This window comes from Rhinolophus ferrumequinum, chromosome 16 (assembly GCF_004115265.2).
Source record: "Rhinolophus ferrumequinum isolate MPI-CBG mRhiFer1 chromosome 16, mRhiFer1_v1.p, whole genome shotgun sequence".
Classification (NCBI taxonomy): domain Eukaryota; kingdom Metazoa; phylum Chordata; class Mammalia; order Chiroptera; family Rhinolophidae; genus Rhinolophus; species Rhinolophus ferrumequinum.
The window spans coordinates 29,776,362-29,803,937 of record NC_046299.1 but is presented as its reverse complement, the minus strand read 5'-3'; the positions used below and the strand labels follow the sequence as shown (position 1 = coordinate 29,803,937).

The 27,576-nt window shown below is 36.3% G+C and overlaps 1 protein-coding gene across 7 annotated transcripts in view; it reads right to left on the bottom strand.

Annotated features, from left to right (window-relative positions):
- The window catches only part of IDE (insulin degrading enzyme), a 110,743-nt gene that overhangs the window by 36,320 nt on the left and 46,847 nt on the right, over positions 1–27,576 (bottom strand). For all 7 annotated transcript variants that reach the window (XM_033130861.1, XM_033130858.1, XM_033130857.1 and 4 more), the window contains exons 2-10: positions 27,212–27,396; positions 25,813–26,020; positions 22,609–22,778; positions 8,281–8,403; positions 3,949–4,061; positions 3,273–3,435; positions 2,485–2,577; positions 1,947–2,038; positions 896–976 (exon numbers count right to left, since the gene is read on the bottom strand). In XM_033130861.1, coding sequence (XP_032986752.1) covers positions 896–976; positions 1,947–2,038; positions 2,485–2,577; positions 3,273–3,435; positions 3,949–4,061; positions 8,281–8,403; positions 22,609–22,778; positions 25,813–26,020; positions 27,212–27,371 — 1,203 coding nt within the window. In that variant the 5' untranslated portion in view covers positions 27,372–27,396. The remainder of the gene's footprint in view (positions 1–895; positions 977–1,946; positions 2,039–2,484; positions 2,578–3,272; positions 3,436–3,948; positions 4,062–8,280; positions 8,404–22,608; positions 22,779–25,812; positions 26,021–27,211; positions 27,397–27,576) is intronic.

Sequence of the window (27,576 nt, the reverse complement as noted above, 5' to 3'; positions counted from 1 at the left end):
CTGTTCTTTAAGGAACTTATATTCTAATTGGGAGGGAGGCAGACAATAAACAAATACTGTCATTATATTGATAGGTGCTTTGAAGAAGTTAAAAAAGGGAAGGGGTATGATTGGGGGCCAGGTAAGGTCTCTCTGAGGAGACATCTGATTGGAGACCTAAAGGATAAGAAGAAACTAGCCATGCAAAGATCAGAGAGTATTCCAGGTAGAGAAAACACCAAGTATAAAGGCCCTGAGAGGGAGGAATAAACTTAATGCTTAAAGATTAGGCAAATAGCATCACTGGAGTGGAATGGAAATGGGAAAGGTGGGTTAGGAGTGGTATGGAATATGATCAGAAAGAGGCTGGGGCCAGATCACCTTGATGGCCAAGGTCAAGTTTTGGATTTTATTCCAATTCTGATGGGAAACCACTGAAGGACTTTAAACATCTGATTTTGGTTTTCAAAAGATCACTGAGGCTGGAAGAATAAACTATAGTGGGGACAAGAAGGAAAACAGGGAACCCAGGTAACAGACTATGATGGTAGTGCAGATAAGAAACAATGGTAGTTCAGACTAGAGTGGCAGAAATGAAAACGGAGAAAAGTGAATGATCTATAGCTTTCACGTAATTAGCAACTGATATATTGCAGAACTGAAAAATATTTAAAGTCAATAAGCAAAATGCCTAGGCAATGAAAAATATTACAGATGATCATTTTTAGGATGATGAAAAAAGATTTTAAGCATGTCTTGACATGCTTAAAATGTCAAGCATTTGCCTGGTTGTTGCAAAATCTAAAATTTTATGTTGCAGCTTCAATTTTTATCATTTATGTAGTACTAAAAGATATGTATGATTACTGAAATACTCTATAAACCAATATATACGGTAAAATAACAGCAAACTTACATGTAATATTCCTGCAATCTTAGAGGTATAGCCCCGTGGTCTCTCTTTATCTTTAAACCTAAAAGCAACAGCATTCAAGTCCTAAAATGGAAAGTTAATCCAATTAGACATAAGTTAAGTATTATTTTTAAATACCTTTTTTAGTGTTTGTTTTGCACTATACAATTTCTACTCTATATTTAACGTTATTCCACTTTCTGTAAAATGACTATGCTTGATTTAGAAATGTATAGAACATGAATGAAAATAACATACAGAATATGATTCTATAGCCAAATTAGTGAAAGAATTAGAAAAACTGTGTAAAAGAAACTTGTGAGATACCACAGTTGCATTGATGATGATTGTTGACCCATTCAGAGAATTGCACCCAGATTAGAATTTATTGTCAAAAACTTCACAGAGATTATACCTTGAAACTTTTACCTAGGTAAAGAGGATATTTTTCATCCTAAAATACATTTCAGAATTTTGATAGGCCTTAAATATAAAGTCCATATTTAAAAAAAAAAAACTTTTAGAAGAAGCCTTTAAAATTTTGGAAGACAAATACGTTTTGTTTTATGGGAGAGAGAGAGAGAGAGAGAGAGAGAGAGGGAAAAAAAACAGCCAGGCTTTTCCATGCATACAGTAATAAAATCACTTTTAAGACCACAATCATATATAAAACAAATTCACTATTTCCTTGAAAGTTTGCTACAGATTTTTATTACCAGGTCTGAAAATGAGGGAGCTCATGCAGCTTTGGGCATAGTCAAGTTAGCCCTGATAGATAGAAGCTCAAGAAACTGCTAGCTTTCTTCCGAGGGATAGAAAAGCAATTCAACTTCTTCCCTTTTCCCTCCTGAAAAAGGCTACATGATGTCTTCACCCTTAATTGTGCCCGAGACAGCCAATCAGACTAGTACAACTAAGCCTTAACTAAAGCTACTATGCATTACAAAATTTTGTTTAGATTAGGAAAAAAAAACCCTTCACGATTCAGTGGGCCTTAAATTTAAATTAATTCACATATATATGTTTTATGAAAATTTTGGTGAAACAAAAGTACCTTGCACTCTTGGAAAACCCATTCTTGAGGTCCTTCTGCACGTAACTTCTGAATGTATTGAAACATGTGCAAAATTATATCTTCAACATGTACTGGAAAAAAGGGACACACTTAAAAACCATTCAATCCTCAAATCCTGTAAAGCAGTGAGCTCACTCCTAAGGTAAAGTCAGGTAAGTAGAAGATGGTCCCTCTTACAAATGGAGTTCTCACCTCCGTGAGCCTGGTTTTTAAGGTTCCACACACATGGCCCTCCAGGCACTGGGATATGTGACAGAAGGGGCTTTGGGTCAGTAAACGAGCAAATGAAAAGCGAAGTCCACATTTTACAAGTGCAACATAATGATCAGTCGTTAAGGTGGGAAAATCATCCATGAAATGAAGGCCATGTTACACACGAAAAATAAAATGGATAAATTGGATGAATTAAAATGTTTAAAGTTTTACAACATGAAAGAGATCCACAACATAAAGAAGTTTAAAAAAATAAATCACATGAAGTCAATGTTCATTCAAAAATAAAAAAGTCAATACTTACATAATCCTTCCTCAGTCAAGTCCACATTAATGATAAAAAACATAAAACCTCGGGCTCCTTCCTTCTGCCCACCAACAAGAGTATTAACCCAGCCTGTAACATTCAAAGGACATCAACATGACTACATGTGTAGCTTCTTTTAAGACAAGGAATTAAAAAAAAAATACATACTGTATGTTCCCTAAAGATTAGAGTAGACCTCTTGCAGAAAAGACCATCCCCCAAAAAACCAGAAAAAAGTTCAGAAAAGCAGTTTCAGACACTGCAGAAGACTCGAGGGATTTTTGGGGGGTGGGAGCTTTCCTCAGGACTCCTTAAGTCAGTTCCCAAATCAAGAGTAGATTACTATGTGTGTTATATAAAAGCAGAGTCTGAGATAAGAAAAGCCTTGGAAATCATCTATTAACTAGATCCTAATACATATTCTGGTTCCATGGGTAAGAGCAGGGAAATAAACAATGCGTATTGACATTTCACAGAGATGGTAAAGAATATCCAATGTGAGCTTGTACTTTTTAACCTCTTTTTTATTTAAAACATGCACCACAATATCTTATGAAATATCTAACCTTCACTGCTCAGTACTGAACGGTAAAAGAAATTATGAAAAAAGGAAAAAAAAAAGCGAAAAACAAAGCACACTAACAACTACCACATTACTTTCCCGTAAATCCAAATGGTCTCACCCAAAAACAGTCTTTCACAGGAAATAGTTAGGAGCAATTGAAAGCCAGAGTGAAAGATATGGTGGGGTACTACACTCAGAAGTTGGAGCACAACAGACTTACCCTTTGATTTAAGTTCTGATAACAGACTTCCAGGACCTTCGTGCCCAATGAGATGACCCAGATAATGACCAGGATTTGATTTGTAGTATTTCTGAAGGTCGGGTATGGGAAATGTCACATAAAGATTCCTAATATCCTTAATGGGTACTATTTTGTAAATTTGCTGGGGAAACAAAAAAACACAAATCACAAAAGATTCACTATATCCAACACCTAGGGAATAAAATATTTACGCACTGTGAGAAATACTGATTTTCATGAAAGTATCCCAAATTCAGGAAACAATCAATTGCCACAGAATACCCTACTGATCACAGAGAAAGAAAAGGCCTGGCTTCTTTCTTGTGGAATGTCATTACAGTTGGTATGCGGCCCATGTTTGGTCCCCTGGCCCATGCAGCTAAAAACTTCTGGATGCTTGCCTTCTGGCACTAGATCATAGCTTTTATAGTCTGCCAAGGCTATTGCTACCAAAACTACCTTTAGCATGCAAAGATCAGATCATATTGGTATCTTTTTGGTGATACTTGTCCCTAATAAATGTGAAAGTGATTTGATTATCCAAATACTAAAAGCTACATAATAATGAAACCTCCCAAATTTTCCACCTACTCTTTGGTAAACTAGGCATATATTAAATCCATAAAAAAAAAATACTAGAAATACATGCACTTACTTTAAGATGTTCTTCTTGGAAAGGGTGTTCAGGGAATTCTGGCAATGGGACATTTTTGTTCTCTACTTCAGAAAATAACTTTACCACCAGATTAGTCAAGTCATCTAAAGATTCTACAAGAAAACAAATAATGAAAACAGAACTTAACCTAATAATAACATACGACAAGCAGTATTTAAGACCTTGGGATCATATATACATATATAAAATCACTACATTGTACACCTTAAACTTACACGTTATATGTCAGTTATATCTCAATAAAGCAGGGAGGGGGGAACCAAAGGATCTCCTGAAACATCTCAGGACTATTCAAAGGAAAATTTGGAATTAAAAACAAAAACAAAAACAAACTACTTTTGATAAAATTGAAGCACTCAATTAAGTCCTACCAGTGACTATATAACTTCTAAAGCTGCTAAGCAATATTGATAGTGATTATACCTCATGTGTCTGCTTCTTTATCGTTTAAAAAACTGTTTCACAAATGTTATCTTGCAATAAATTTAAAACAAATATTAGAAAAAAATAATAGAATAATTAGTTGCGTTTGGAAACTATTTTTCCTACAATTCCCAATAAGTATATACTAAACCATCATCAGCTGATAGACTGTGACATTCACTTTATCTTTGCCCATTGTTAGAAGTCAAATATTAGAGCTTGATTTTGTGGGGGAATAGTGCAAAATGATGACAAGAATCCTGGGTGGGGATCAGGGGACTTGGATTCTAACCACGGCTTTAACAAGCAACCATGTCAACTGACCACTTAGACAAAGTGGTTATCCACTCCAGGTTCTATAAAGCAAGGAAGTTGGGTGGGATGATCACAAGTCTCTTCCAAGGTCTAACATTAAATGATTCTATATCATAATGTGTATGCCAAACTCACTCAAAGACTTTTCATTGTTGATAAAATTATATGGCCACCAAAATGAAGTTCTGCTACCTATATTTTTTTAATAAAGAGTTATACTTGCAAAAGTTTATAAAGTTATATGTATAAGATGTTCACTGCAGCACTGTTTATAACAACAAAAAATGGGAATGACCTAAACATCTATCAATGTGTAGATGTTATGAAATGTCTATACATTAGAATTTTATGCAGCTTTTTAATGAGGGAGAGACCTGTACTTGCTAATATGGAAATATCTCAAAGCTCTATTAAATGAAAACTACAGGCAACAAAACAATGCCATGTAATATAATCTTGTTTAACTTTTAACAAACATATATATGTAAGTATATTAACAAAATTCTACTTTTGAAAGCATAATAAGAAATGACTGAAAGTGACTATCTTTGAAGAGGTAGTCTTGGATGGGATGAGGAAGAAGAACTTGATTTCCATTTTATACCCTTCTATGTTGGACGAAATTTTTTCTGTGTATACATTACTATTATTCTAAAAAGAAAAATGTGAAAAAAGGTTCTCTTTTTATAAAGAAGATAACCACTCACCTTGATTCTGTCTCAAAAATAGGTTATTTATAAATGGTATAAACATTCGTCACTTGTTACTTTCAGGAAGCATGTGAATCAAATAAGAAATTTCCCTTGATAATCTATGACCCATTTTGAACTTTTCTATGAACTCTCGAGAGAGCATTTAATCACTATTTGAGAACTGCCTTTATACAGTATGAAATTCTTTTCTAGGCCTATGAATGTGGGCATTTGCACTTTATTCATAAAATGTATGTGTGTTTACTTCAATTTTTTTGGCATGTATGAAGGACCCCAAAATATCCAGATCCAAATACAAGGCAGATCAGTGGCTGCTTGTTATATAAAAAGTGAACTCAGGAATGAAGTAGGAATATTTGGAGTGAGAAATATCAGAGACATCTTTGACATAAAGAGACACAGATGGGACATGTGACATGAAACAAGGTGGGCAGTCAACAAAAGTTTGTTGACCTAAAGTGCTGATGACAGCGAGGCCCTTTACAGCAAGGTTCTACCAGGTATGCCTTTTGAGTATTTGCAGCCCAAAAGCAAAAAAGGTAGATTTTTAAAGGTAAGGCAGCTGTACAATACTGCAGTCTGTCTTCACCACTCAGCTGTGAGCTACCAGATATCAGGGAATTGGGTCTCATTCATCTTTACATCGTAGGACTTGGCAATCAGTGTCCATACTTGATAGGTACCTATTTGCCAAGTGTCCAGGTAATTAGTGCTGCCACAACTAGAGGGACAGCCCCATGGGAGAATAGAGAAAAACATTTTTGTCCCTTTGTGACAGAAATCCTTCCACGTCGTAACTCTTTCTCTACCCTGGTCCCAGAAGGACGGATTAGCTTTTAATTCTTTAAGAGATCCTGCTTCCTGCTAACTCCTCTGTACTGTAAGGACACATCTCCCAGACCCCTCATCAAGTCCACTGAGCTTAGCACAGGTCAGTCACACTGGGAGAGTGATGTGTATGCAATCAGGGAACTGAAAACATCTCGTTTCGTTTAGACACTTATTCTATCACTTCCACTAAACCAAGCAGGGTTCATGTCTGATTCACCCGCTATCATTATCAACTGCCTGCCCAATAAGTGCTTATTAAAATCATGTGTTTTATCTCAGTATGACATAGACAAAAATACAGTTTAGGCACCTATTCCCAGGACTACGCTCCAAATACCACGTGATATTTAGCACTCCAGACCTACCTACATTTAGAAAGTACATAGGATTATAAAGCACACTTTTTTTTATTAGCCCTTACTCCGTGGACCCATTTTCTATCCTGGTTCCTATTACCAAGTTAAAATATACATAATTGTTTATTTTCTAACTACCTAAGTAACATTTGCCAATAGCAGAAAACTTAGAAAAACAAAAGCAAAGAGAACAAAAGTCATCCATAACCTCATGATTATGGGATGCTAAGAGTAGCCACCAGTAATGGAGCTGTTGCTATGTGCCAGGTACTATGCTAAGCACTTTTACTGCATTATCTCAACTAAAACTCAAAGCAGACATGAGGTACCACCTCCATTTTACAAAGGCAAAAACTGAGGTTCAGAGAACGGAAGTAACTTTGTTAGCTCACAGACACACAACAAAGTAGGAAGTATTCCGGAATTCAAAACCAAGCTGTGGGGCTCTGGAGCATGAGTTCTTAACTACTACAGCACACTATTAAATTTCCTGTATGTGTTTTTCTGTTTCCTCATATGCCTACCATTTGCATCCATTAGAATTTTTTTTATATCCCAAATGGGACCAGATAGCACACAGTGTTTTTAGAGACTACGTTTGTTTTCTATTTAATATACTAAGAATGTTTTCCCGTGTTATTAAAATGCTGTCATAAAATTATTTATTCTTACAGTATTTATTTACCAAGTACCTATGATGTGCCAAGGACCATCCCAGGAGGCACGAGGGAGAAAGCAGTGAACAAAACAGTTTCTATTCTCAAGTAATTTACATTCTGATATAGTAAACAACAATAAACAAATAATAGTTTAGGTGTTAATAAATATTATAAAGAAAACTAGAGCAGGTAGACGACAGAAAGTGGGAGAAGGGATGCTATTTTCTATAAGGTGCGCTATTATATTGTTATAACATCAACATTTTAACCAATCTCCTATTAATGAACATATAGATTGTTTCTAACTTTTCACTAATAAATACTATACTGACAGAAACATCCTCACACCTGACCTGTTTGAACAATTCTGATTATTTCCTTAAACTACATTTCTAGAAGTAGAAATATATATTTTAAGCATAGTGCATCTTGTTAAACTGTCCTCCAGAAAGGGTGGAGCAATTGTATGAATTGTATATATCACCACCAACACAAAAGAATACCTCCCCTTCATAATGGGTATTACCAAAAACAAAATTATGGTATTTTAATGAGGGAAACAATATATTATCATTAGTTAATTTGCATTTTTAAATAATCAAACCTTTGTGGTTTACATTACAAAGTTTTTCCAGTTTATCATCATCTGTCTTTTAATGCTGTTTCCAGTTTTTGAATTTTTATCAGGTCAAACCTGTCAATCTTTCCTTTATACTTCCTGTCTTTACTAGTATATACTTAAGAGCACCTACTATTAATTTATATTTTTTTCAGGTCTCCATTTAAAATCACCTAAGCTTCTTTTTAGAACACAGTGAGTTAAAAACAAAATTGCCCTCCACATATTCTCTAACAAGATCATTTTCAAAAGCCTATGAGCAGATAAAGTGTAGTATCTTTCTTCTAAAGGATAGTATTTCTTCTAAATACTATCCTTCTTCTAAATGCTTTGAAAAAGCCAAAATGGAAAACTGTTATTACCCAATTCTATGAAAAAATGCTAAGGATTCTTACCTCGACCTAAAACACAAATAGCCATTAAGTTAGATGAATAATAAGTAGAATGGAATTTCAGTAGCTCTTGTCTTACATCAATGCCTTCTTGGGTTGGTCTAGTCTCCAGAGTATATTTGTTACCTGAAAGGGAGGAAAAACATTTCTTAGAAAAAGCAAAATATGTGGACTTAAAATTTTGAAATTATTACTGACATTGCTATAAGATGAATTTAAAAAAGAGTTCAAACGAACACACATGATGATTAGTCAAATATGTTTGAATGTAAATTGGGTAAACGAGACAGTTTGTACAAACTAGTAACATTTTAAACTAGAGATTTTTCCTCAGGAACTTGACGTGCTTTAGAAAAATTACGTTTCTTAAAATCCCTATGAGATAGTAGGCGTTATGAGCACTTATAAGACAAAATGAGATCCACCTGGCCTCCATTCATACCTACTTTAATTCCCTATGTGCTCCATAATTAATTGAACATAGTCACTTGAGGGATCTTTTTGGAATTTGCCAAGTTACTTGTGGAAACAAATATACTATTCTTGGATGAAGCATTAAATTTGTGATGTGATTTAATCTATACTGGTAAAAAAAAATAGGATACAATGCTATTTTTATAAGTCTCAAGTGATGTATTAGTGTACCACTATGAGATCTCTTATGAAATCTAATAACAAATCAAATTAGGATAAAATATGCATGTCAAAAGCAAATAGCCAAACTCTCTAAGTACTACCTTTCTAATAAAGAGCTTGCAACTTAGAGATTGAGGGATGGAATTTCAATGATTGGTGTCTCTCTGAAAATGGCATCTTGATTAGAAATATCCTCAGATCCTAGTATAATAAACTTTATTATTGTTCCTGTTTACACTCCTAAATTGGCTCCTTGTCTTTTATCTGCAGAGACGACACTATGGCTGAACATATTCTTGATGTAATTTCCCCCCTTGGGTTATTATAATTAGTGGTTGATGAACTGACATTGGGAGAGTCCCTTTCACTAAATTGAATATCTAGAGAGAGCCACCAGATGGCAATCTCAGACCCAGTCTTTAGACCCACAGATCTGCATAGTACTGAGCCAAGATTCATGCCCCAGAAAGCTTGAATGCACAGATCCAGTGGAGTGTGCAAATAACAGCCTAGCAAGTATTCATTAACCTTTTTAACCTTTGTCTAGTCCCAAAGCAATAAACTACTCACATTCACTAGCAGTAGCCTGCTAGTCAAGCTTCCAGGTTCTTAACTAGTCTCAGTTTCTCACTAAAGACCCACTTCAACTCCAGATCAGCTCTACATGGGGTCCTGGGACATCCCCTCACTCTACTTGGGGGGGGGAAGGGGGGTTCAAGTGCTCTTAAAAGTATCCAGAGCCCCAACTCATCAGAAAAAAAAGAAGCTTTTTGCTGGGTAATGGCTTGAAGTTCTCTCATATTACAGTGAAACTTGAGTATTGATGGTGTTTCCTTTTCCACTAAATGAAGATTCTAAAAGCCTCTGTTCTAGAGGGATTAGTACTCAGAGCTTCCTTAATCATTTACATTGCCAAGCTAAGATTCCAGTACATTCATTCTTCAAAGAGCAGCAAAAGTCAAAACCACAACAATTTATCAAAGCCAGATACACTCTGTGTATTTATTATACTTCAAGTTAAATGAAAAATGCGCCAAAGATGCCACTGTCAACAGCAACCTGGCTCACCTAAGGTACAAAAACCTAATGATACTGGCTGGATCTCTGGCCAAACTGGTAAACAGAGACAATCACACTTATTCTGAAAAGTGGCTTTGAGCGACAAATAAATACCATTCCACAAATCCTCATTTCTTTGCTGCCTAGATGTTTTCAGTCTTTCTAACACGTGATGACAAAAGGAAATGGTGGTCTATTTGGGAACGCAGCCCAGACGGGCAGTTCTGTATCCTCAGAAGCTCCTGAATTAGAAAGAGGAGAAGGTTCTCCACTACGAGTCTCCTGGAGTCAGGATAGTCAGCTCTCAATACACTGACAAAGAGAAACATGGATACTAGGTATAAATGGGCCAAAGAGCCAGGCTTGCCACTAAGTTGAACGCTTTTATAACAAGTCCTTTAAAAGGTTTTCTAAAAACAGTAAAGCTAGCTGGTGGAAGTTCTCCAGAAACAGTTAGATGAGGAAATGAAAAGCAGGATATAAAGCACAATTCCATAATTAGTCCTTAAATTACCAAGTGGACTCTCTTACTGTCTGTACCATCATCCCCAGGTAGGGAGGTACAGAGAAACAGGCACTAGCTTTGGTGTTGGCACAGCTATCATCTAATCCAGGGTCAGCCGTCTTTTGCTTGCATAATCTTGAACAAGTTACTTTACTTTTCTTAGGCTTAATCTCCTATCCTGACATTGGTAGGCTTACACCAAATTAGAAAAAAATACACGTAAAAAAGTATAAGACTAATATACTTATAACATCCAATAGCTAGAATGGAAAGTCTGATGACACCAAGTGCTATTTAGAGATGCAGAGAAATGAGAACGCAGACACTGCATGAGGGAGTGCAAATTAAATCAACCACTATGGAAACAATTTGGTAATATCTGTTAAATCTGAAGATTTATATGTAATTCCACTTCTAGTACCCTAGGGAACTGTGTATAACAAAACATGTACAATGCTCACAGCAGCACTGTTCCTTTAACAGGAAAATCATAAGTTGTGGTATATGTGTTCAATGAATTTTTCAAATCCCGCAAAAATAAAAATCTTAGAGGCACATTTACCAATATGGATAACTCTTAAAACTCTAACATTGGGGTCAGACCAGTGGCTCAGGTGGTTGGAGCACCACGTTCCTAACGCCGAGGTCGCTGGTTCAATTCCCACATGGGCCAGCGAGCTGTGCCCTCTACAGCTAAGATTGTGAATAACAGGTCTCCCTGGAGCTGTGCTGTCCTGAGCAGCCGGAGGTTGGCATGAGCTGCCGCGGGGCTGCTGTGCTGCCGTGGGCTACCATGTGCTGTCGTGAGTGGCAAGCAGCTGGTGAGAGCTGTTGTGAGCGACCGACTGTCTCAGCCGGGGGAGCACAAGGCTCATAATATCAGCATGGGCGAAGGAGCTGTATCCTACACAACTAGACTGAAAAACAACAGCTTGAACCGGAGGGGGTGGGGGAGTTGGAAGAAGGGGAAAAACGTGTATATATATATATATATATATATATATATATATATAAAAAACATTGAATGGAAAAATACAAGTGGCAGAGATTACTCATAATAAAATACCATTTTTATAAAACCTAAAAAACTATACAACATATTGCTTAAATATATGACTAGCAAAGTTTTTATAAAAAAGCATGAGAATGATAATCATAAAACTTAAGATAGTGGTGATCTGTCAGGAGCAGGGAGGAAAATGCAATTGGAGAAGTATGTATCAGATGCTCAAGCTGTATTTGTAATGTTGTAGTGTGAAAATAACCTGGCAAATGCATTTGTACCTATCTCCTTTATGACAAATAACAAATCTGTTAAAATGTTAGTGTTTAACATAATATGATATATAGCAGAAAATAAACACACAATAAACAGCAGCTACAACTGCCATGATTTAAACTACAGGAGGGACTCCTGGCTTCGGAATATATCATAGAAACCATGGCACTAACGAAGGGAAGAAAGCTCAGTAAAAGGTCCAGATAACTTTCTTCTACTTAAGAATCCATGTATGGAGAACAACGTGAATATGGCTGGGACAGCAAATACCAGTTCAGTCTCTAGACACATACTGTCCTAATTTAGTGCTAATTCAGCTGGGTCATTTCTATCAAATTAAAATGCTACTACCAAAATCCCAAACCCTACCTTCTGTCTCTGGCACCACTAGAGTGAGCTCCAGTAATGGACTGAGGGTATCAGGGATACCCTGACCGACCAGGCCCCTGCCACTCTGGGCCTGCTGGGAGAGCACTGGTTTGGCGGGTAGGAGGTTCAGGGTTTCTTAGACTCCATCACATACTAATTAAGCAACCTTGGAAAAGTCTCCAAATATCTCCCAGGGGTCATTTATTTTATCTGTGAGATAGGGTAATGTGGATACATGCCCAGTTGTTAAAAGTAAGGGCTCAATCCCTGACTCTTTGGTTTCCTAGCTGTGGAACACAGGGAAGTTTCTTAATATCTATAAATCCATTTCCTTATTTGTAAATAAGAATAATGACAGAATCAACCTCACAGGATTGCTGGGAGGATTAAATAAATAATCTGTGTTAGGGCTCAGCATAGCGTCTGTCAGGCTTAATTACTTACTATAACTTGGGTTTTTTTTTTTTATTTATTTTTAATTTATTGGGGTGACAATTGTTAGTAAAATTACATAGATTTCAGGTGAAACTTGGGTTTTTGTAAAGCTTACGAAAACTAATAATGGATATGAGAGGGTTTCATAAGTTAAAAGCTCAGTAAATACTATTTTATATTTTCATTGTAACGATTTCTTAAATTCTATTTTTGTTAAAAGCTTACGAACTCAGTACTAATGTATATGAATGCTGATTTTCATGGAAATAGAATTTATTTTCCTGAAGCTAGCCATATGTTTCTTACACTCTGAGGCAAAGACTGAATTTGAAGTTTTAGAAACCTGCTTTAGAAACCAGAGCTGTCTCCAACTATGTCTGATGAGGTTCTCAAGAAAAGGTCAGCTTGATAACCACGAAAATCTTAAATATTCTCTGAAAACCCACGATTCCGAAGGTTAGGTTAATATATCTACAGTGAGTTACTTGGAATTATTATAAACTTTTCTTTTTAAAGCTCTTCCTCCTTGGTGTAGCAATGTTCTAAAAATCCTGGAAGAGACTAAAGCCTATGATATATAAATTTTCCTGTAAAACTTGAAAGGACAATTCTTCTGCAAGTGGGTAGGAACACGCAAGTACAAGAGTTATGACAGGGGACTTGAAGTGAAAACCTTTTAAATGCCACGATAGAGCACCTACACACTTGATTAATGCAGTTCTCGCGTTCAGTAAATTTCTACTTTTCCATAGACACATTTCGTACCGAGGAACTCCATGGAAAAACTTAGGGAATAATAAATGACTAAGTGAGCTAAAACATATCAAATATTTTTATATCCATGAGAATATTTGGATACTATAAAAACAAGTTAGTCATCATTCAAAGATGCTAGGGAACCAACTCATTATTTTGAAAACAGGTAAAGGGATGAATCAAACATTTGTCCTGCCTTTCTTATAACAAATGTACCACTGGGTAGCCAAATAGTAGAAAAGGAAATTTTCTTTTTATAGCAGTATTCAAGCTAATCGACATGAGAGGAATAAAATTAGAATTAGAGAGGTAATGCCTTGAGGAGCAATGGTTGCAACATTATAAATAGAGAGAAAACTAGACAGTATGTGCCCCTGATGGGAAGAACACATCTCCACCTATGAAGCCTTGTCCGAAAAAGTCTCACAATCATCTGATCAAGCCATCAAGCCTCTACATCCAACTGCCAAGTTGTGGAAACAGAAGACAGAGGAGATGTTAACTACATTGCTGAGGATGCAGTCAGTAAAACCTACGCTATGAAAAGTTCTACACAACAGACAACCAGATTCTTCAATGAATACATTCTTAGGAAGCAAGAGGAGGGAGTGGGGGGAAAGATAAAGAATGAACCTATAGACTAGAAACTTAAAAGACATATCAGCCACTAACATTTGAAGCTTATCGGAATCCTAATTTAAATCAACTTTTAGAAATTATGATTTTTATGACACAACTAGAAATTTAAACACTAACTGGCTATTTGATGATATTAATGATAATGGTATTTTTGTGTTTTTTCAGAGTCATTATCTTTTAGAAATATATACTGAAATATTTGTGAGTGAACTTGATATGATGTCTGGGATCTCTTCAAAATAATACAAGGGGATGAATGGGAATGTGGATCAGACAGGACTGGCCGGGGCAGAGTGATGCACACATGGGGCTCATTACAGTATTTTGTATACTTTTGCAGGTTTTAAATTCTTCACTTAAAAAGAAGGAGGGAAAGTGGGGAGAAAAAAGTAAATGATTAGCTTTTATCAGTGTCCGACTTTGTGTATCATAATCATCATCCCAGGCTCAACTACGTTCTGGTTCATATTCCACAGTATTTTTTGGTTCTAATCCATTTTCCTACTCTATTCCTTCCTACTTTCCTACGCAAAAGCATCCTTCATTATAGCCAAACTGTACTAACTCATGTTTTCCAAATGACACGGGGCTCACTCCTTGGTCTTTTTTTCTTGTCATAGTTTTGGGGATCAGTCTAAGAATATCGCAAAGAACACAGCTCTGAGTTCAGACTGACTTGCTATCGAATCCCATAATCTACACAGACACTTTCCTCTACCACCCTACCTATCTCCTCCCTGGATCTGCCCTAAGACTATGGAACTTCAGTCTAATTACTCTTTCTCAGTATCAGTTACATCATCTGTCCAAGGGGATGATGAAATTTCAGTATTGTGGTGAAGGATAAGTAAAATCATATTTGCCCAGCAAAAGTAAAAACATTTGCCCAGCATGTGGCACTTAATATTTATTCAATAAATATTAGCTCCTTTTCCTTCTCCTCTTGAACGGCTCTGCCTTCTGCTTAAGAAAATCCTACCCACCCTTCAGGAGAATTCAATTTGCAACCCCTTCAAGATGCTGCAGAATTCAATTCTAGGCAACCCTAAAGCAGGCAGAATAGAGAGAGCAGTGGTAAAAACACCAGATTTAGGGTCAGATCCTGGCTCCGGCACTTAAAAGCTGAGTGACACCAAGCAATTTAATTACCTTGAGTCTTAGTTTACTCATCTTTAAGATGGAAATAATAAGAGCACATGTCTACTGGGGATATTGTGAGAATTTAGTTAAATCATCCAGGTGAAGTGCTTAGCACAGCTCGATAAAAATGAGCAAGGAGGAGGAGGAAGAGAAGGAACAGCTCACGACCCTAGAAATCAAAGTTGAGATTATAATGCGTGAAATCCTGGGTTTGCCTTGCCTCTCCCCTTAAACTATTAGCACCTTGAATGCAAAACATTGAGTACATTTCTTTGCATTTTCTAATATACTTTATATGTAGGGGGACTTATAAAAATTACTTGTCACCTGAGAGAGATAACCTGGGCTCACTTATAATACCCTACTCAGATTCTTGTAATCTTATAGCACATGTGACGAAGCATACAAGAGTAAATAATTAAATTTAAAAATGTCACCCACTTCTGAAATACAGCACCACCTTCTGTCTATTTCTATGTGCTCTCCTCCCACTGATACATGAAGGAGTGCCTGTTTTGTTTCCCTCACCCACATTTCGACTTCCTTCTTTTATTTCCTTCCCAGCTGACTAAATCAGTTGTTCCCACAGTGTCTGTGGGATATGTTTAGAGAAATAGATCACTAAAGAATAACCAGAACTAAGTTGTTTTTTCCCTTTCCTGTTCCAAACTACTTTTAAAAATTCAACTGCTCCTGATTTTATTCCATGGAGAGGCAAATTTTTAAAAAAGGCAAACAGGGCAGAGAAAAAGCATCCAATGTATCAGGGATATGAAACTAAAACTGAAGGCATATGTGAAGGATAAATGAAGGGGGAAAGTCAATGTGGGCAACCACCACGGGTTCCGTTTAAAAAGAGAACAACATTCCTCTAATAAGATACTGCTCTACAGTTGGTTCATCAAACCCACTGGCTCTTCAAGAAGCCCTTGGCTGGCCACCTCTCGCTTCATGTCTTTCACAGCTACCAATAAGCTAGGTATTATATTGTTGTTATGAAGGCTACTATCATTTACTGAGCGCTATTATGACCAGACTTTTTGCTAACCCTTCATATGCACAACCTCCTTTAACTCTCACATCAACCTGACCTGGGAGGAAACTGAGGCTTACAGAAGTTAAGAAACTTGCCCTGAGTCTCTCAGCTGGTCAGTGGTAGAGCAAAGATTCAGTACTTCAGAGGCCAAATTTTAAATCACCTAGGAATATGCTGGTGGGAGGTGGGACTCCTGGTGGAAGTCTGAGGCGAGGGGACATGTGTAGAGACAGATTAGCACAGAACATCTATGAAAACAACTTTCAAATAAAGTAACTGACTCAAAACAGTAAAACAATTGCCAGATGGCAGTTTGAGAATGTGTGAACTGTGATCATGGAAACCCAGGACACAGGAGGAAGGACAGTAATTTGAGGGCTTGTCCCATTTGGTTGGACAAAAGTTTGCAAACTCACATGTTTCCTAGGACAAGACAGGTAACCTACAGGTTTCTTTTGACATAGACACACTTGAGTAGTAAACACACCCACTCCTCACACACGAAAGAGTGCTCTCTCTTGCTTATCTTGAAAGGTGTCACCCTTTCAGTCTTTCATTTCCCCATTTTTGTTAGATAAATGGGTATAAGAAATACTTCACATTTCTCTTTTAATTTTAAAAATGTGAAATATTTTAAAATATTTAAACACACTGAAGTATAAAATTAACACCTATGTACTCAACACCCAGTTTTATCACTCTTCATTTTGCCATATTTGTTACAAATTATTCCCCCCCAGTAACAAAACATTAGGGACAGAGCTAAAGACTTTTTCTTTCTCCTTCTCTCTCTCTCTCTCTCTCACTCTCTTCTCCCTCCCCAGGCATACTAATCAGAATTGGGTGCTTCATCATTTTGTGCATATTTTATACTATCTTATATACATATATAGACATTAACACTATGCAGTACTATTTTGCCTATCTTCAAATTTTAAAGAAAGCTATCATACTAAGCATATTCTGCAACTTGCATTTAGCTTAAAATACTTTGCTCTTTACCTAGTTCGATACATGAGTTCTAACTCACTCATTTTAACTGCTGTAGAATATTCCACTGTACGACAGACCAAAATATATTTATCAACTTATTCAATTGTTGATAGAAATTTTAAGTCATTTCCCATTTTTTTCACTAATTCAAAAAATGCTTCATGAACACTCTTGCATCTGTTCCCTGTGCGCAACGGCTACAGTTGTTTCTCTCTAGGATATACGACAAGAAGTGGATTCCCTACATGGAAGGGCACGGACATCATTTTATTAAATACAGGTATTGCCAAGTTGCTTAACAAGGCAGCTGAACCAATTTATTTTCCCACCAACAATGTATGAGTTTCTGTTTTTCTACATCCTCACAAACACAATACTTGGTTTTGTTTGACTTTCAACTGTTGCCAACGTGATAGATGTGAAAGGGTATTTCTTCATTGTTTTATTTTGTATTTCCCTGATTACTAATGATTTGAGCAGCTTTGTAAGTGTGTTTATTGGCACTCAAATATCCTCTTCTGTGAACTCCATATTCATATTCTTTGCCTATTTTTCCAGTGAGGTGTTTCATTTTTACTTACTGTAGAAGTTTTTATCTGTTATATGCTTTGCAAATATCTTCACTGGGTATGTGGTTTGCCTTTGTTTTTGTGTCTCTATTGAACAGAAAGTTTAAATTTTAATGAAGTCAAATGTATCTTTAAATCTATGCTTTATCTTTATCTCTAAAAGATATGGTTTGTACTTTGTGTACTTAGGAACACTTTTCCTTCTTAAAATTAAAAAAATTATCCTATATTTTCTTCTAAAAGTTGCAAAGTTCTCTTTCTATATTTAGGCCTAATTGACCTGGAATTAATTTTCGTGAAGGTGCGAGATGAGATCTAACTGTTCTTATTTCTACACGGAGAACTAATTGCCCCTGCACCAGTTATTGAAAGGTCCATCCTTTCCTTGCTCATTTGTAATGTACCTCTTTGTCTTATGTCAAGTTTCCATATATTTGTGGATATGTTTCTATTGTCTATAATATGTTCTACTGTTATCTTCGTTTATCCATGCACCAATTCTACTATTGTAGCAACCAGAACTTTATAGTAAGTCTTGATATCTAGTAGAAGTAGTCCCTTGTTTTGTGTTCTTCAAAATTATCTTAGCTATTATTGGCTCTTTACTCTTTCTTATGAATTTTACAATCAGATTATCACATTCCTCAAAACATTTTTCTAGGACCTTCAAATAGCACGGCATTGAATTTAGATAACTTTGGGGTGAGTTTACATCTGTGTGATATTGAGTTTACCTATTCATGAACATGGTTTATCTCCCCATTTACTCAGGCATTCTTTTATATCCATTATATATTTTTTGCTCTTTTGTTAGATTTACTTCTGAATACCTTATAGCTATTTTTATATTATGAATGAAATATTGGTCCTCTAGCATTTTTCTAATTGATTACTATTAAGAATGCAATTTTAGTGTACTCCTCCTCTTTTGGCAACCTTGGTGAATTATCTTACTTTTAATGGCTGATCTGAAGTTTTCTTGAATATTTTTAAGCAGATAATCATAGCATATGGAAATAAGGATAGTTTTCTTTTGCTTCCTTTCTACCTCTTACATATCACAGTCAGTCCCCTCTCCTCCCCCTTCTCTCCCCAGACTTACTGCAACCATTAGTACCTATAGCATGCTGAACAAAAAAGCGATTAGGGGGTATTCTTATTTTGTTTTTGTCTTTCAATGGACATCCTTTTCAAACTTCACTATTAATCATGATGTTTGACAAGGGTTTTTATCAGCTCAAGAGTTTTTTGTTGTTTTGTTCAATAATGAGTGCTGAGTTTTATCAAATGCTTTTCTGAGTCTAACTGAAATGACTGCCTATCACTTTGGGTTACTCAAACTGTGGGTTGGGGCCCATTCGATCATAATGAAATAAATTTAATGTATTGGCAGGCCAGAATCTTTTTTAAAAGAAACAACAAGTATAACAGAGGGTACCAGACTATATCCCAAGAAAGTTTCATAAAACTTTTGTTTCAATTTCTTATACAAACACACATATATGTTCCTGAGTTGCTAAGTAAAACATCCTTCTTATTGTATTTTTAAAAAAGTTTGAAAGTCACCGATATATACTACTTTTGAAAGCATAAATAGTATAAACATCTTATTGTAAGGATAAACATCTTATTGTAAGATTTTCGTAAATATAAATAACACAATGTTTAGTGTTTGTTCATTTAAAAATACCCAGCTTTTCCTGATATTGTAATTATTTAAATATTATTAAATATCATTTTTAAAATGTTATATTTAAATGTTACTAATATTAAAAAAAGAAATCAGGGCCAGCCAGGTGGCTCAGGTGGTTGGAGCGCGATACTCCTAATGTCGAGGTCACCAGTTTGATTCCCACATGGGCCAGTTAGATTGTGAACAATGGCTCTCCCTGGAACTGGGCTGCCATGAGCAGCAGGCGGTCAGCGTGAGAGGCCGTGCACTGTTGTGTCCTGCCGTGGGCTACTGTGAGCGGCCGGCCAACCAATGATCAGCGACCAACCACGTCAGCCAGGGGAGCGCAAGGTTCACAATACCAGCATGGGCCAGGGAGCAGTGTTCTACACAACTAGACTGAGAAACAACAGCTTGAACTAGAGTATGTGTGGTGGAGGGGGGAGGCGGAAGAAGGGGAAAAAACTAAACAAAACAAAACAAAAAAAAATCATAATCCTTTATGGACAAAATGGCCCACATTCACAGAAAAATGTGAAGTCACTCAAAAGTAACAGAAATAAACTAAGCATAAATTTCTGACAAGGACTCTTTTTCAAGGATCACTTTTGCAAATTTTATATGTGTGTAATTTCTAGGACTAGGGTATACAGCTTTCATCATATTTTCAAATGTATCTGACTTTTAAAATGGACATAGCTTCTACTCCAGAAAGTTCCAGAAAATTCACTGTTAGTTTATACTTCCAAAATCAGAAGGTAACTTGGCATTCGTATTATTTAATTACATTTCCTGTCCTGTTGTACTGAGTCTGGCTTACTCATCTCTTAGCTGTTACATTACCTCATCCTTTGCTGACTAACTGCCTTGCCTTGTCAGTGGGTATAAAAACAAATATGCCCTCCACCCATACACATCTAACCATTCAATGCTTCTCTTTGCCAATCACTCTGGAAACCCTTTAGGACATTTAAATGTTTGTTGTGATCAGAAGTAATATTACTCACTCTATTCATTGGATTTATTTCTGTAAGATCTGTCACTGCTTCCTGATTATGCTCATTATGATTTGTCACCAGTGAGACTATTTAAAAGAAGGCAACTCCCAGAGGAATTGCAACACGTTCTGCACAATGGCAGCATGGAGAGTAGAAATATCTAACTCAACAAAGGGACTACTTAAAAGATAACAATCATTTGGGGGTAATAATTTTGTTTTTTAAAACTCATATTCCCTTCTTGATATCCCATGTATGCTGATGTTCTCTATGAAAGCCACTTTTCAAACAATTCAGTATTACACAGACATTTTGGAAACCATAGGGTTCATCTCAGTAATGATGCTGATTTTTTTGAGTGCCCAGTAAGTACTATAAGTCTAAAGAATACAATATCACTGCTTCCAATTGTAATTTTTCAAACTTCTTCTAATTCTGTAAAGCTATGCTAATTCCCTCACTGCTTCTTGATGTATTAGAATGGTATCCAAACTGAAACAAAGTTGTCTTTATAGTCTTAAAAAAAAAAAGTCTCCCAAGTTAAATGATATAATAAGCATAAATGTGTAAGTGCACTAAACAATCTTATTTTTATGTCAAGTTATAATACTCAAAGCAGTATTTTTAAAATCATAGCAACCTGTTCACAGCAATTACATCTGGTAAGTGGGACTGGCAGGAGTAGATAAGGAAAAGAGAGACTTTCTATTTTTGTTTTTTAAATACTTTTGTATTGGTTAAATAGACACTTTTTAGTGGGAAAAAAATGAATAAAGAAAAAGGGTACAATTATAAATTCAAGAATCTCCACATTTCATTCTGCGCCATGTCATCCCCACCTCTAATCTCCTTCTAGACTGCAGCACTTTGAGAGCAGGGACCTTGTGAGAGCAGGGACCTTGTGTGTCTTCTGTACAGTTCTCTCTCCCACAGAGCCATCCCCATAGCAGATGCTCTGCATCTGGATGATCATAGAGGTGGAGGCAACGGGAGCAGGATGATTCAACAAGCCTTGAAGTGAGCATTAAAACAGCACTTCTTTTTAGAAGTGAAGAGGACCAAAGTTTTGCCACCCTGAAGCTGCCTTAAGAAATAAGACGAAGAAAAAAACCTTTGACTCCCCCTTTCCTGTCCAAGAGATTCAGACAGAAAAATCCTGCCTCAGGAAGAAAATCTTAGAATGCTGCTTTAGCCTAATTTGAATTAAGTTTGGTAAATAGGGGACTTCAGGCAGGAGCCTATTAGCTAGATACCCCATGTCCCATGGTTTCTGAGTTGCCTGGCAAGAATTTGCCTGCCATGTGTGTTTCCTCCTCCTCACCTACATTTAAACTGACCATTCTCACTTCTGAAATCTAATACTCTGTCCCCCTCCTTTTCTCTTTTGTCCAAAATGTCACATATACCCAATGTGGCCTCACTGTCTTTGGAATTTTCATGCTTATGTGAATTCCCTAGGTGCATGTATTAAAACTTGATTTTCTCCAGTTAATCTGTCTGGTAATTTGATCATTAACGCAGCTAGAAAGTGTGAGGAAACGTTTTTTTGGTTTTTTTTTAATCCCCATAGAAGGTAGACTTTAGAACAAAAACATCTATTACCTTCTCCCTTTGAAATGCTGGTTAGTATCTATTCACAACTCTAACTGCTCTGCTCCTTGAATATTTAGATCCCTATTTGAATGGGATGGTTAAAGTAACCCTCTAGCAGGCAAATCCTGGCTTAGGTCACAATTACTAAGATTTTGAGAATATCATCCTAAGTGTATGTGTCAAGTCCAATGGACCCAACTCAGGTGTGACATTCTTCTTTTGGACTATTAGCTAAAGGCTAGATGTTGAAGAGATTATAACTACTTCATTCTTAGTATTTCTAAACTCTGAATTCAAATCTATGCCTTGCTACCCAACAAACTCAGTCACACTTGTCAGCAACCTATCACTTTCCCCATGAATCTCATACACCTAAGCTTCAGCCTCATCTTAGGTCATAAGTCACAAATATAGGTGCCTACACAGGGACCAGGCCGAGAGCACAGTGTGGGGCATGGTTGGAGAAATTAACAGCAAGTAACAACGATATATAACAACCACTTCTCAGTTCCAGACTATGAGCTTATAAAGAACATGGCAGGTAGAAATGAGTTCTGACATCTTCTATCCTGAACTGTAAAAGACAATACTATGCAAAGAGGCCATGGGTTTAAATGAGGTCAAGCATGCATGAATGCTGCTATTGACAAACCTGTCCCAAATTTGCTGAAGGGGTGTTTGGGATTCCCCGTAGCTTTTTCCAACTGAAAGAGTCTCCAAGCATCGTTCATTACATTCTTCTCATGTTCTGAATCAACTGCATTCACCTCTCTGTCTTTGCAACTCTCATCAAACAAGGGGCACAGAAAAAACTGTGCAAACCTAAGGGTGTGAAACATAATTTGAAAGCTGTTATTCTAAAAGAATGGCCTTTAAAAAAAATGTTTGAAACTTAACAGATAGGAAATAGGAATTCTATAGAACCAGAAAAACCTACCATTGCTAAGAAAAAAGGAATCTAAAATATGTTCTAAGTAACAGATGAAAAATATAATACAGGACATATATAAATCCAGAGAAGTCAATCTACCCGAGATATTAAATAATTAGTCAAAATTTAAGATTAACACTTCCGATTCTGACACCAATTCCCATGTGTTTTTTTCCACATCACCAAGCAATTCTCCAACACCAGCTGGATATCCTACAATTCAACTGAATTCTGACACTACCTGAAAATCAGACAGCAACACATCCCACATTTTAAGGGCTCAGTCCTACAAGACACTTCCTCCCCTCCCTTCAGATGCCAATCATAAGTCCAGGTTGTCACCTAGGCTTCTGACCAACTCTCTGAGGATGCCACGACCTCCTCCTCAGGTTCAATTAATTTACGAGAGCACCTCACAGGGCTCAGAGAAACATTTTACTTACTAGATCACTGGTTTATTATAAAAGGATATAATCCACAACAGCCAGATAAAAGAGATACAGATGCACAGGGCAAGGTATGAGGGAGGGGGTTCAGAGCTTCCATGACCTTTGAGCGTGCCTCTCTCACCAAATCTCCATGTGTTCACCAACCTGGAAGCTCTTCAAAGTTTGTTCTTTTGGGTTTTTATGGAGGCTTCATTAATAGGCACGACTGATTAAATCACTGACCATTTGGTGACTAAACTTAATCTCCAGCCCCTCTCCCTTCCTCTGACGTCTAGGGTGGAGGATGAGACTGAAAGCTCCAACTCTAACAACTTGGCTGGTTCCCCTGGCAACCAGTTCCCACCCTCAGGCTATAGGGGCTTCCCCAAAGTCCTCATTAACATAACAAAAGACACTTTTTTATGGCTCTCATACCTTAAAAAATTAGGCCCAGAAAAGACCAAATATGTATTTATTATAAATCACAATATCACAATACCAAAAGGCAAGGCTGACGTATGGAGAAAGCAATTATCTATTTAAGATTTGAAATTTGGCATATCTATGAAAATCCTTGTTATATATGGCTAATTCAAAAAGGAAAAAGCAGGTGACAGTTCATAGGCAAATAAATCTTAAATTTAGTTTTAGGTGCAATTTCACTAAGACTCAGACATTTCAGGACAAACTAAGTGACCTACTTTTAAAAGGCTCTACTTGAATTTTTTTTCTTCTTATGGAGAAAAACAAACAAACCTACTTTAATTAGTGGAAAAGATAATGGAATGAAAAACCATGACATAATAGTCTAAAACATAACTATGGGCTTTTGTGAAATATTGAGTATTTTAAAATCTTAATAAGCAGTGGTTAATCAAATTACATGGCACGCAACTCAAACTTAAGTAACCAATACGCTTTTCTTGAGGCTATTCTTTTAATAGCAGTACCAAAGTTTAACTAAGATACTTTTAGTTAATAAATTAACTCTCTCCTATATCAGGTTGCAATTTAAATCATGATTTCATATAGTAATTCTTAAGAAACTTTAGACCCCATCTTATAAAAACATGAATTCAGAAGAAGCTGAGAGCAGAGGCTCTTTCTGAATAAAACTACTATTCAGTGGGCCTAAGAGACTCCGGCATCTATAAACCTCTCAGCAACTGCACCTCATGGTCCAACTGTCAGAGAAGCTATTGTTATTTGATATTTATTTTAAGCATAATACTGTGCTAAGTACTTTACACATACCAATCCAAAGAGAAATCCATCCATCTGGAGTCTATAATCAAAGATACATGGAAACAGCTATTTCTAGACATGTCACCTCTTTTATCTACCTCAACACATTCCGATTGGACAAATGCCTACTAGTTATATACCACAGCTGGATAGGCCCCAATAAAGGGTCACGATTATGACATCGTATAATCAATTTTTTTTTTAAAGATGCTCTTATACAAGTGGTTTTTTTTACTCTCAGCCAAATAACAGACATCCTCCATCATACAGAGATCTATTATATGAACATTTGCCGCAGCATTTGTAAAGCAGAACATTAAATTCAGTGTATGATCCCAGGGAACTCATTCATGTTAGTCTTCTGGGAATACACTGAAAGATGATTACACCTCAAAGCCTAAAGATTGAAACATAAGCTAGAATAAGTAAGACACAGTCTGCTTTGATTCAGCCATGGATCTTGAACCTATGCATTTGCCCTGTTAATGTTCTTTGCACTAGGGAATAAATTCAGATTTAAAAAAAAAAATCCCAAAAAAAACAGAATATTATTAATGTAAATAAACAAAGTTGACAACTACTAAAACTGTTAAGTCAAACTTTATTGCAGACCCATTAAAAAGCTACACCTTCTTGGTAACACAGAAAACTATAAAAACTCACCAAGAAAAACTACACTTTGAATAATGAATCAAATCACAGATATAACAAAAAATTAAAAATTGTTAGCTGTATAGAAAATTGACCAAGAAATTAAATTGGCCTAAGGGAGCTTGCTCCAGAAAATACTTTCACAAATTGTCCCCCGAGGTTGAAACAGCAGGTCAAAACATTCTGTATCTACTAAGCATCCCTGAGAATAGAGGAACTAAAGGAAAATAGAGTATTTAAGTTCTAGCATTCTGGAACAAAAATATGTTTGAAAAGAGATCCATGGCACTATTACAGTTTATTCTTCATCACCTGCTTCATATGTAATACCAATTAGAATGGGAAGAACTGGCGAAAATTTTGTAAGTCAATAAAATATTTTTAAGTCTGAAGGCTGGTTTAAAGTCATGCCATTATTTTTCCTCTATCACAAAGTAAATATATGAGATCACTTATTATTTTTCTTTTTTATAAGACCCCGGGGGGAAAACACTGATTAAAATACCTTTTGTTAAGCTATCAAGCTATGAAAATATCTTTGTAAAAATAGTAATTGTTACTGCTATTATTAATGTGATAAGTGCAGAGTATTCAGCATTACCTGTCTAGAGCACCTTCCAGGTGTTCATGGGAAACATCAAAATAGTAATTGGTATGCTCTCCACTAGTAAAAGCATTTGAACTTCCTGCGTGTTCACTGAGAAACTGGCTGTATTCATTTTCTTTAGGGTATTTCTTTGTTCCCAAAAATAGCATATGTTCACAAAAATGACTTAAGCCAGCAATATTTGGAGGATCTGACAATGAACCTGAAAGAGTAGAGAAAACATATATATAATAAATTATTTATTTATGTTGAAAGATGGCAAGTACGGATAAATTACAGATGATTTGAAACTTCTGTTAGCATAACAACTCCCACCATACAATCAGAGACTGTTAAGCACAGGCTGTTCTAAAATGGTATTGTTTAATTCTAGCCCCATCTTTTCACATTAATTAGTTGGTGACCTTGGGCAGATTTTAACCTCTCTGGACATTCATTTCCTCACATATCACACTGACAGAAACGAAAGAATTGAATTCACTGTTTCTGTTGTTGTTTTGCAGGAAACAATACAGCACAGTGCTATGAGGTTAGCAGCTCTACTGTGAAACTTTGAGCACAATATTTTGCCTCCGTCACTTTTCTATATGTGTATATACCTAACTTAAGAGGTTTTGTGTGACTATAAATTAGATGGGATTTGCAAAGCACACTGCATTGTGCTTGGCAATAATTATTTGTTCAACATATGATGGTTATTACTTTATTTCCTCAATTTTAAAATGGCACCGAGTTAAATAAAAGCTTTTCAGAGAGGCTAAAAGGAAACATGCCTCACTAAATGTATATACAGATAAGAAACAACCTGATTAAAGCAGCATGAAATGTGGAAGAAATGTGCACACAATAATCTAGGAAATACATTTCCCAGTGTACCAAAAGTGTACAAAAGTAAAAGCATTAGAACTGTTACTGTAAAGCAGGGGTGTCAAAACTGCGGCCCACGGGCCAACTGCGGCCCGCAATCCATTGTTAATTGGCCCGGCAAATTCCAAAAATAGATTTAGTTTACTTAAATAAACCAGGTGAGGCAATATGTACTTCACCTCGAGTGAGTGGCCCGGCTGTTTGTGCATTTTACCGCATATGGCCCTTGGTGAAAAACGTTGAAAAAAGTTTGGACACCCCTGTTATAAAGGATGGGAATGAGTTTTCTTGCTGATGGGCCACCTCAGCGGGGAACCTAACAAGATGCCCTTGGTAAATGTAAGATTATTTGACTTAGACAACTATAGATTACCAATAACTATACAGGGCTACTACTGTACAAAGTGAGGTACATCAAACTGCTAAATATCAGGTCTTTATTTGCAGAAATATGGAGTGTTCTAATAAATGTCAACACAAGATCAATGAAACTGAACAAAGCTGAATTCACAATGTTAGATTGTACCTATGTGCACATCAAGTGCTGCTGACGACTTATCCGTGGTGGGATCGCTGATGAGAAGTACTTGGATGCCATTGGCTAGCTCTAGCCCACGATATTCTCGCTTGTCTTCGGGAGATTTGATAATGTGATTTTCTAGTCTCTTGATAGCTGGATTATTCATTTTGCTGTAAGTCCGTTTTTGAAAACTTAAAAGAAAAAAATTATTAATTATTAGATTGTGGCTACTTTTCAGAACAAAGAACATCAAGCAAACCCATATAGTACATCATCAGATTAAAAACAACAAACCTGGAGGAAACTTTTTATAGCCTATCTATACAGATAATACAGAGTATTATCAGTCCACTCCTCCCTCTTAGTCATCA